The sequence below is a fragment of the Penicillium hispanicum genome (assembly GCF_028827665.1).
Source record: "Penicillium hispanicum strain IBT 35686 chromosome Unknown utg000006l_segment0_segment0, whole genome shotgun sequence".
NCBI lineage: Eukaryota > Fungi > Ascomycota > Eurotiomycetes > Eurotiales > Aspergillaceae > Penicillium > Penicillium hispanicum.
In genome coordinates this window covers 1296089-1307257 of record NW_026623198.1, presented here as the reverse complement: position 1 = coordinate 1307257, position 11169 = coordinate 1296089, and the positions used below count along the sequence as shown (strand labels likewise).

Sequence of the window (11169 nt, the reverse complement as noted above, 5' to 3'; positions counted from 1 at the left end):
GGGAAGAGTTTTTTGGGCAGCACGGTAGAGGGGGAGAATCCACCCAAAGATTGGTACTCACAGACTGAGACCAGCCTAAAAGCGCTTGTAATCGCCGTCTCACTTGGGCTCCGCTTGAGATTGAGTCCGTCGCAGACGTTCCCGAGCGAGTCAGATCAGACTGGAGGTGGAGAGTGGAGCTGTGTTGCAAGGTGCGAAGGGCCTTTCAGCGGTAGGACCCTGGGACCACCGAATCCCGACCGTGGGGGAGGAGGTGAAATGAGCGGAATGAGGAACGAGGATGGATACGGCGAAAGAATGAAAGGTAGCAGTAGGGAATGTCAGAAGAATGAGGGCAAAGAGAGGACAAGACGCAGAACACAGCTGCGGACACTGGAAAATGCACGGAGTCCCTGCATTATTGCATTATTGCCTCCCGCCGTGGCTGGACCGGGCCAGGGATGGCTTGACTACAGAGGCCGGCGAATGACAATACGGAATGGGAGACGATGGCCGGAGAGCAGCAGCAAAATCCGATGTGAAACCGCTTTACTATGTATAGCACACCGAGCTGGCGTCAGTGGGAGGCCCTTTGACGGCCCTAAAAATAAACATCGCAATTGACTCCAAACCCCGGCGGCGAACCGTGGAAATATTCAACATTAACTCAATCGGACTTCCCGAGGAACGATCTAGACGGGCTTCACTATGTGATCATAGAAAAGATCCATGGCATGGCCTCTTTACAAGTTAGTTTTTTCTTCGCCTGACTCGACTCACCCGAAGTGTGCTACCTAGTCCGATCGGGTGATGCGCGTGGTACCGCAGTCACACAGGACTCGAGCGCTACGGACTCGATGGGACCACTGCACTCAAAACACCAAAGAACAAAAAGAGCTCTGCAATGCAACAAGGAGTTCAACAGTATTCTCGCCAGTATCCGCTTCAAGGGAAAAAAAAGAATAATGAGAAAATCGGAAGAAAGAGATAAAAAGCTAAAAAAAAAAAAAAAGTGAAACCAACACCCTTCCTCTTTGCTTCTAACTCAGATGATACAGATCTTGTACAAACAAACAGACCAGAACGACTATTCTCCTTCTCCTTCATCATCCACGCTGATGAGCGTTTTTATTTCGCAAAGTGCAGGTCATATTTCAGCCACTGTCGGGCTTTCACACCCGCAACATCCAGACCGGGAGTGCCGTAGGTCAGCGGTGCATAGAAGCAGAAGCCCCAAATGGCGACAGCCAGAATGGCCAAGGTCGCCGCCCACGCGGCAGCAACCGAGTTGCGACCCATGCGCTCCTTGGCCGTCACGAATCGGCGCAGGTTGCGGCGGGAGCGTGTACCTTTGGCCTTGCCCGAGGGGTCGTCCACGGAGGCTGCAGCAGTGCTGGGGTCAAGAGGCTGCAGATTGAAGATAAACTCGATCAGCGCCCCAGTCACCATGGTGGACGCCAAATGGGACGGCAGGTAGTGGTGCAGGAAACGCTGGCGGCCCATCAGCCAGAAGGGGAAGTAATGGGCGCCCCAGCACAGAAACAGGAATCCAGTGCTGTTGTACAGGCGTGAACGGGTACCAGGACCCCAAACTATAATGTCGGCCAGGTTAGTCATCGGCAACGTACGGGTTCTATTCCAGGCAGATCGACAACTTACTTTCCTCCAGCGCATCAACGCCACGGCGAAGAGACAGCTGGTCAGCACCAACAATGCCAGCAAATACGGCCAGTAGACTGCTGGCAATCCACCAGCCTACAGGGTTACCCAGGAAGTAGATCTGCTCACGGGTATCGTTCTTGGTCCAGAAGCTCACACCGCGCAACAGGAATGGCCACTGGAAGGGCTCCGTAGCATAGGGGTGGCTGCTGGTCAGCGCGTTGTTGTGGTGGAACATGGCCCCCTGCAGCTCGAAGTACTTCCGGAGGAAAGACAGCGACTTGATTTGGCGCTCCTCTCGCTGCAAGCGAGGGCTGTCTGGCTCGAGAGCATCAATAGTTTCGGCATACCACAAATTGCTGGACTGCAAGATATTCTTGTTGCCATTGATCTCAGCCTGTTTGAAACCCCATTCAGGAAGCGGAGTCGTGTGCGTCCACATCGCCACGCGAGTGGGAACGTGAATGAGTTTGAACAAGCTCGCGAAAGTGCGAAAGTCCTGGAAGGGCTTACTGTTCTCGACCTTGAGCTCAAACAGGGTATCATTGTGTCGTTCCCCGTCAGCCAACTCATGCGACACGGTGGTGAATTCCTGGTTCGTCGGGAAGTGTGGAGAGGCAACATCGTGGGTCAGGAGGATGGTATCAGTGCCGACGTGACGAAGCTGGATGATATCTCCATTGCGCACGTTTTTCGGCTTGCCATCATCTTCCAAGGGCGTGGTTGGCAGAATCTGCCACAGGTTGTTGGTGTCGTTGTGTGGGTAGCCTGTCACCTGCTGACCTTGGCTGGAAATACGGCCATCGTCATACCGCAGTGGGTACCGATCCCAGTGGCTGTGGAGGAGAACCTTGGTGTCCTTATGGCGAATAGTGATTGAGTCAAAGTACTGGACGCCAACCGATTGCGCAGTCATCGCATTGTCACTCAGGGTCTCTTGGAATTCGGGAGACATGAATTCATCCCCAGGTCCGGAGCGGGTGAGGATGGTAAAATGGACTTGGAACCAGAACAAGTAGAAGAAGAAGGGAATGATGATGAGCGCAACAAGGCGAGCAGCAAAATGCTTGATCCAGGTAATCATATCAAGAGCACCCTCCCGTCGGTTGATGTCCAGCAGGTTCCAGAGGTCGATCAAAACTGCGGCACCGATAGTGACGAAGGTGAAGAAACCGACATACTTGGTGGAGATGACGCAGCTCATGCAGAAGCCAGTCAGAAGCAGCCACTTCCACCACTTGCGGCCAAAAGGCTCATGGCGTAGCTTGTAGAATCGGACATAGCACAGGACACTGAGTGCCATTGTTAGGACCAAGGTGGAGTCCAGGAGGATCAGCCGGTCCTCGCCCACATGAGCATTGTCAAACACCATCAGACCAGCAGCCAATGTACAGGCTGGAAGCGAGTAGCCCGACTCCCACATGATCAGGAACACAACGGGAATAGTCAAAGCTCCAAGCGTAGCTGGCATGGCACGTAGGGACAGATATGGGACATTGTTTTCGATGTACGAGTCGCCGATGTTCTCGAACAAAAAGTGGCCATCAAAACCGACCAGCCAACCCATGAAGGCAAAGAGAAGTTTTCCAAAGGGCGGATGGACGTCGAAGAAGTACATGCGTTGTAGGTAGTATGAAGCAAACTAGCGAGGTATCGAATGTCAGACTCCCCTTTTTCCAATGGGAGTTGATGTTGCAAAGCTCCGGGGTTCATACCTTTCCAAAGTGAACTTCGTCAAAGACGACTTCATTCGGATAATCAATGCGCCAAAAGCGAGTCGCAAAAGCCAGCAGAGTCAGAATGGATATGGCCAGCCAATAGTCCCATTCCGACTGCGGCTTGCCAGCTTGACCGGGAGCTGACACGGGGTTCATCGAGCCATTATTGGAAGGGAGAGCTGTGTATGCATCCTTCTTCCCGCCTCTCTTGCGCAGAGAGGGTGAAGAGGAAGCCATGTTGAGAAAAGAAACGAAGGGAGCGACCGTGAAACCACCTATAGTAAATAGACTTCCGAAAGCGCGCAGTGTTAGCAATAGATCTCTATGGCCCCGAAAGTGAAAGACCTCAGAAATTGACAGTTGAAGAATACTCACTCGAGTCACCAAAGTGCATGGCACCAGAAATTGACACTAGGAAAGCCGGGGAAGATGAAAGGAGTGTCGGAGGGGGCGGCTTGTAGGTTGCGTGTCTTCTTGCTGCTGGCAAGGCGGTGGCCCGGCGGGTGCATTGTAGAGACAGCCCTGCCAATCAGATCGCGAACCCCTGCAGCTTGGAACACGGGGGATGAAAAAGCCCCCAATGGTGAAACACAATCATTCGTTGATTTCATCAGATGGTATTAATATCGAAGTTATCATGAACAACACTGGAGCAATCAGAGATCTGGACCTCTCCCCCCTATCAGGTCTCTAAGTACACATTGATAGACAATTCGAAATGTTTGGAGTGACAAACTTCAAGACAAGTTTGGCAACTCTTCCAGATTGGTTTCCTTGTGAGTGATGAGAAGGGGCAATGATACTGCTGTGATTTCAGGTAGTAGCAAGGGCCAGCTCGGTGGGAGAGAAAGAATACCTAGGTAGACATGGGGTGGCTTACTGTGAGATAACAAGTTAGGTGCACGTTGTTTTCACCTTTTATCTTATTCGACTGTCATATCTCTTGGAATAATTAAGCAGAGCTTTGGTTTTCGGAAATGCAATAGTACAAATGTCATCTGTCAACCGTCGTTTGAACTATAAGTCTCATTCATGAGAAAAAACCGAATAGCGAGCCAGAGTGATCATATTGAACTGTAGTGCGCTTCAAACCTTCCAAGGTTGTATGAATCTATAGGTGACATTTCTTGCAAATATACAATGGCATCTCAACAAATCTCGTGGCTCATGGGTATCAGTCAGGTATATATAGCAAACTTCAATCATCATGGTCTGTCAGCTTCAGCAAGTCCAACTCCGTCTGTACCATAGATCGAAACTCTGTTCGGGAAATCCCCGTGGCTTTGGCCAGCCGGAACAGACTTTTTATACTGGTGCCGATATGTTGCTTCACCCCCACCTCATAGGTAGACTGGCTCGCAGCCTCCTGCTCCAATTTAGCAACGGCGTCCGAGTTGTTGGAAGAAGCGGACTCGGGCCGCGGATGGCTCAGTGCCCTGGCGGCATTATCATCAGGCATGTCAGCCGGGGCATAGCCATTTGTGCGCGACTCTTCGGCACCATGGGAACCACTGACTTGCCGCCGTAGGAGGCTGGCAAGCATGTCACCATTCAGAGACGTTGGACCGACTTCTGGCTGCTCCTCCGTCGGATCGTGATTATCCATGGCGGGTTGCACCTCCCCGTATTGTGAGAAGTATGATGCCTCGGACAGACCAGACGGTCCGGTCTTGGACGAGCTGCCAGCAGGCGCCGGGGTCTTCACACCCGGCGTCCGGCCTGGAGTGGCATCGTACTGGGCCCAATAATCATCCTCGTCATCTTCATCCTCGGGCTTGGCCTGCTCGCCATCGTTCCTTGATCCACGCTCCTCGCGATCTTTGGCATCCAACACGTCGCCCGAGAAGCTCCCTTTCGCCTGTGCATTCGCCTCTCCAATCGAGACAGCCCAAGTGTTCTCATCCTCTGCAGGGCCCTCACGCGGCAGTACTTCTGCAACGCGCCAGCCCCGGCCGCCACCTTCCTCGTCTGTCGGACACCACAGGTAGATCACAGTCAAGCTGTATTCGGGCAGCAGAACCTGCGCGCGCAGAGTCTCGTCATCGACGCGCTTGTATGTCACCAAGATTTCGCCCGGGAGATCAATCTCACCGGAGACGGGGTGTGGCTCGAAGCTGGCGTCATCTACGATGCTCTGCAGGCGCTCTGCCTGGGTGGCATCCCAGCAGAGCAATTGCAGCCAAGACTCCGTGGGCGACGTAGAAACGGAGGTCAGAATCTGGATTCGCTGCCGGAGAATAGGGGACAAGAGAGGGAGGAGAGCTGGCGGTGGGCGTGGCGAGACAAACGCCGTGGGGAGACATGCGAGCAGTGGAGGGAGCAAAGAGCGAGGTTCGGGAGGGTTGATGAGTTCGACCATGGTCGGCACTGATTGTGAGGGGAAATGAGAGTGCGAGTGAGATTGAGAGAGGGAGGAAGAGAAGAGAAGAGAAGAAAGAGTAAGGAGCGAGAGTCAGAGTGAGAACGGGGCCAGGACGAGCTGCGAGTTTGAAACTGCGGGCATCCGAGCTTGGCTCCATTCGCCCGGACGTGGGGCCGACTGAGCACGAAGAGTGCAGGCGGGCCGAAAGTCTATGCCACCACGTAGCTCCGGGCCGCCTGGGGTTGATGATCATGATCATGATTAGGATGCCGTAGGACTGTCGAATAAGCAGGTCAGGATTCCAAATCGCAACTTTATTGGACACTATGTTTTCATCTGTCCCGATGCGGTTATTCTACCAAAGAGGTAAACCGTCAACACCAAGAGCACTATGCCAAAATCGACTGGAACAAACACGGCTTGATGAATACATAGTATTGGTCGGCCATTTCCTCAAGCTCCAGGCTTGATGTGGAGAGAATCTGGTGCATCCCCATATCAAAGTATGCAATTGCTGATCTTATCAGTGACCTTCGACTGCTCCGATGCTCCCAAACAGGGCACGGAGAGCGTGTATTCGCCGAAGCATACCTAGGTAGCTGCGATTACCATCAATAGAATATCCTGGCTCCTCAGGATCACCAAGAAGAGTAAATGTATATCACGGCAATTTTTGACCGTCGGCCCATTTCTATATCATCTCAAACCCATTGTTTCCAAGGCATCTTGGATCGCCCCGCATTCCCGATGCAACATTGCTACTGTAGGTCCACTAAGTCCTAGCAAATCATTTAACGCGAGCTCGCCCTAGAAGCACAGACTGGACAGACAAGCATTAGACTGAAGGATTTGAGGCGCCAATCAGGACCGCCGTGGGACATTGACAGATCAATTCGGCGTTCGGTCGGCTTCCATACTCGGCCCTAGTCCCGTCACACAGGGAGTGCACCAAAGCAACGATCACACTTGCCATCCTGCTTCAAAACTCCCCACTCCATGAATTCGCAGAACCCGCACTTTGCATCTTTGTGACAATCAGCATGGCTGACCCCGACCAAGCCACAGATGCGCCAACTCTGGCGGTCACTGGCCAGCAGCCACTCGTCGAAGAGCACGTGTGCAAGACGGAGGTCGAGGCAGTTCGCGCAATCGGGTACACGAACCCCGAAAACGATGCAGAGCTTAATGATTACCATCAGAACGACCTGAAAATCTGGGAGAAAAGAGTCCGCTGGAAGGTCGATGTGCGCCTCTGCAGCATCGCCGGGATGCTGTGCAGCTTGAACCTGGTCGACTCGGGCATTCTGTCTTCGGCTGCTGTCACCAGCATGCTGACAGATCTGGGCCTGGACCAGGGATTACGGTATTCGGTCGCGATCTTCATCTTCACCCTCACCAGCGTCGCCTCTCAGCTCCCCTGCACCATGGCCGTTCGCTTCGTCGGTCCTCGACTGTGGTTCGCCACGATTACATTCCTCTTCGGCGTGCTGACTCTTTGCACGGCGTTTACTCACACTTGGAAGCAGGTGATTGCCTTGCGGGTGCTTCTGGGAATTGCAATGTCTGGTATCTACCCTGGTCTGACCTATCTCATCAGCTCCTGGTACCCCCGAAAGGAACAACAGCTCCGATTCGCCTTTCTGCAGTCAGGGGAAGTTGCAGGACTTGCAACTGGAACACTAGTCAACTACGGCTTGACTAATCTGAATGGCGTCGCTGGACTAGCTGATTGGCGTTGGATGTTCATTGTTCAAGGCCTGATTTCCTGCTTCCTGGGCTGCCTCACCTACTGGTGGATGATCGACTTTCCCGAGAATGCTCACCGCAGCTTTCGTTTCTTATCTGACCGTGAGGCCGAAGTTGCAGTCAACAGAATCCAGGACGACCGTAGAGATGTCATTCTGGAGCCTTTTTCGTGGAGTAAGGTGTTCCGCCACTTTCTCGATTTCAAAATTTACGGGTTTGGGTGCATGTTCTTTCTCCTAAACCTGGTCTCGACTTCCTTGTCTTACTTTCTCCCAACCATCCTGAATGGACTGGGATTCAACTCGCGGCAGGCAATCCTACTGTCGACTCCTGTGAGTCTAAACATGGAAATGTAAACCAGACCAGTTACTGATGCTATTTGATAGCCTTACTACTGGGCTGTCATCCCAGTCACCCTGACATCTCTCGCTGCGGACGTATACCGTGTGCGAGCACCACTAATCATATTCAACTCACTCATCCTGATAGCCGGATTTCTGATGCTGGGCCTGCCAATCTCGACCCATTTGACAGTGCGCTATGCCGGGACTTTCCTGGCCACCGGCGCGTATGTCTCCAATTGGGCTGCACTAAACGCCTTTATGGCCAACAATGTAGCCGGTCAATGGAAGCGCGTTGCCACAGCAGCTACTGTCAGCGCATTTAATGGTCTCGGTGGTGTGGCGGGCAGCTTCATCGTTCGGTCACAAGATGCCCCTCAATATTTACTGGCTATATGGGTGTCTGTCGGGTGAGCTCGATGAGATGTATCTTCTTGACATGATCCATTGAGCTAATACCAGTACTAGGTCTCACATCTTGCTCATACTTATCGTGGGCGCTTTTACCCTCTACTTCTATGTGGCAAATCGACACCAGAGGGACGATATCAAGGTTATCGAGGGTGTTGTAAGTTGAGCCCTGGCCAAAAACCAATATTAATAGCTTCGTTTCTAACAAGAATTGACGCCCAGACCGGTTTCCGTTACACATACTAATGGTAGCAAGACAAGTCCTTGTACCTCTACTCAATCACTCTTTGTTTTTTTTTTATATCCTTTTGCTTCCTTTTCACCCTAGCAAACTTGATTATAGCGCGTATGAGACTGGAAATTTTTAAGATGAGATCAACTATTCCACTCGCTTGAATTAAGCATAGAAGATAGACTAGAATTGCTCGTCTTGCTAGGAACTTTTCAATTTGATAAAAATCTATTCTATTGTACATTAAAATTTTGGACTGCTAATAATGACACGTTCTTCACAATTACGTGACTCCACGTCGTCTTCGTCAAGAGCCCACAATCGCCGATCTTCCAAATCCGCCAGAGAACAAGGTTCACTGCTCCATATACCTTCTCTATGTACCAGATTATTTCCGCGGTTTACAAATCCGTCGTGGCTCCCTGGTTGCGCTTGTGTGGCTGCCATATACCAACACCGATGTTGGGGCTTCCGAGGCGAAGAGCACGAGAGCGCTGCAAGCAGACGACGTGGAGCCAGACGAGTGAGAAGTGGCCAGATGCTGACTAGACAAGTGGCGATAATAATGACGGCGCTCTCGACAACGGAGAAAATGCCCAGTTTGACCGAAAACCCTTTTATTCCATCTATCAGCATGCTGGTGATTTGCCCTGGGGCCACCTAGTTCGAAGACGTACAGGTCACATCATTGAGGCTTGCCTCAGAGGCCAGGTAATAGACTGGCAGACGAAGAATGCTTGCTATGGTGCCACTGGCAAGGGTTAGCAGCAGTCCTCGTTCGGTTTGCGATTTCATGCTAGCCAATGAACACTCACAGTCCGCCCAGTAAAAACACCCCGGTCAATGCCATCTTCTGCCCTTTAGGCGCGTGTAGGCTCCATACATATGGCATGGGTAGCACCCATATTAATAAGCCTGTGAGCACATTGAATGGCCAGATGGCACGGTAGAAGGACGTTTGGTCAAGACACGACCCATCGGAGACAGTGGGGTTCCAGCCGTAGGAGATTGGCGAGCATTGGAAGATTGACTCAAAAAGGACGGTAATTCCCACTCCCAAAACTAGTGATCCCACGATGTAGGCGCAGACTCGGAAGTGGCGCTTGTAGAAGATGCGCACGTAGAAGAGCAGCAAGGAGATCTTGGCTGGGGTGATTGTGAAAGGGAGATCGAGGATCTCAAGAGCGAAGAAGCTCTATTTGAGCTGGTTTTAGTTGGTTCTTTTTGACTTATAGTCTTGGGGAAGGTTACCTTTCGTATAAGTGATATCTTGTCCTTTCGACTACTCAATTCCCCGGAGTCATTCCCCAGGCCTGCTACTTCAGCCACTGCAGTTCGTCAACTCTCTGGACAGAATTGTGCAAAGTCTGCTTGTACTTACAGACAATATAAATAATTGCCTTTGACAAACTCCCAAACTAGGAGCAGAAAAATGTCAGTATACCCCACTGCGTTGGATTAGACACGGTCAGAGGGCACTTACCAAAGCGATCAGGATGACATAGTCATCGACGCCACATTTCATTCGTTGCAAGTAGCGAGTATAGAACCGAGCAGCAGCGAATATAATCTGCACTGCAGCTAGCGACACAGCAGCAGCCACCAAGGCACCAACGCCATGCAAAGGCTGACTTTTATCCACCCAATCGATGCCACTCATTATAGATGGAGGGTCCAGAGGCCCATGGACTGACTGGGAGGCTTCCTCATTGAAGAGGTTGTAAAGCATCCATGATGGGACAGCAGCCTGGCCTATATTTCAGACTATTTCAAATTATTCCTGGTGTCGAGGAGGCCCCCAAGTCTGCCCCAGAGTCTATTAGGCAGCAGAGACCTGTGAAAACCAAGCTCCCGCTCTTGGCATGCTCGCTAGATATACCGAAATAGAAGAAAGCAGTTCTCAGCGAATGAAAAACTTTGCTTAAAGCCGATTTTCCGCGCTCCATCCGAGCGAGGCCAGGCTGAAGTGGCCATGAAACCCCATGCATGGTTCGAGGGCGTCAGGAATCCACATGGACAGCAGGGGACAGCCAACTGGGCGATCATGATTGGCTCCTCAGAATTTAAGGTTAATCCACCTTCCCGGGAGAATGGATCTATGACATGTTCGATTCGTTTCAAGGGCGAATCGGTCTGGCGGTACCCAATTAAGCAGCCAGTCACTGTCCGCATCTGAGATTTTCGCCGGATTTGGAGCATAGTTCGAAATTCTAGAACTCTAGAACCTTCCCAACTTTGACCTGCTCTGGTCGCCCAATCGGACTCTGCGCATATGGACGGGGGAATTCTGCCGTGGTCATTCCCCAGAAATTTGCTCTTCTCTTAATCCCAGAGCAATCGGTTGGTCTGATCCAAACTCAGATTGGTCTCCGCCAAGCTAAGATTTGCCATCCTTCAACGACGACAGAAAACACGTGTTTACTGTCTTTCTTTTCCTTTTTTTCCTGCTGACTGAATTGGTCCCGTAGCTGCGGTAAAGTCCAGGTCCGTATGACATCGCGGAAACCTAAGACTGAAAGGTATGTTTGGTGAGGAGGCTGTTCTCGGACTGGATGAGATCGCCTAATGTGGCCTATCGGATTGCAGAACCACACACCTTCCATAACCAGGGGCTGTGGGATAAGCCTAGAATACTCGGAAGTTAGCTGATTGAAAGATCTTATTTTTTTCGGTCTAGTCTTACTCTCCCAGTCACAGTCATTCGTCGTCCACAAATCTAAG

The 11169-nt window shown here is 51.5% G+C and overlaps 4 protein-coding genes across 4 annotated transcripts; 1 reads left to right on the top strand and 3 right to left on the bottom strand.

The window, feature by feature from the left end:
- Nucleotides 1-1107: 1107 nt before the first annotated feature.
- Nucleotides 1108-3593, bottom strand: pmt4 (dolichyl-phosphate-mannose-protein mannosyltransferase; the record flags this gene model as incomplete). Its single annotated transcript, XM_056945983.1, has 3 exons — nucleotides 1108-1571; nucleotides 1639-3280; nucleotides 3354-3593. The coding sequence occupies 3 exons, from the start codon at nucleotides 3591-3593 to the stop codon at nucleotides 1108-1110; spliced, it is 2346 nt and encodes a 781-aa protein (XP_056797982.1).
- A 961-nt stretch (nucleotides 3594-4554) lies between these two features.
- Nucleotides 4555-5715, bottom strand: N7459_006814 (uncharacterized protein; the record flags this gene model as incomplete). The annotated part of the gene is made up of 1 exon (XM_056945982.1): nucleotides 4555-5715. The coding sequence occupies one exon, from the start codon at nucleotides 5713-5715 to the stop codon at nucleotides 4555-4557; it is 1161 nt and encodes a 386-aa protein (XP_056797981.1).
- Nucleotides 5716-6758: 1043 nt separating this feature from the next.
- On the top strand, nucleotides 6759-8462 carry N7459_006813 (putative MFS transporter; the record flags this gene model as incomplete). The annotated part of the gene is made up of 4 exons (XM_056945981.1): nucleotides 6759-7796; nucleotides 7851-8215; nucleotides 8274-8373; nucleotides 8439-8462. 4 exons carry the CDS (start codon nucleotides 6759-6761, stop codon nucleotides 8460-8462), a joined length of 1527 nt encoding a protein of 508 aa, XP_056797980.1.
- Nucleotides 8463-8691: 229 nt separating this feature from the next.
- N7459_006812 (uncharacterized protein) lies at nucleotides 8692-10108 on the bottom strand (the record flags this gene model as incomplete). The annotated part of the gene is made up of 4 exons (XM_056945980.1): nucleotides 8692-9108; nucleotides 9133-9199; nucleotides 9264-9643; nucleotides 9932-10108. 4 exons carry the CDS (start codon nucleotides 10106-10108, stop codon nucleotides 8692-8694), a joined length of 1041 nt encoding a protein of 346 aa, XP_056797979.1.
- Nucleotides 10109-11169: the final 1061 nt, after the last annotated feature.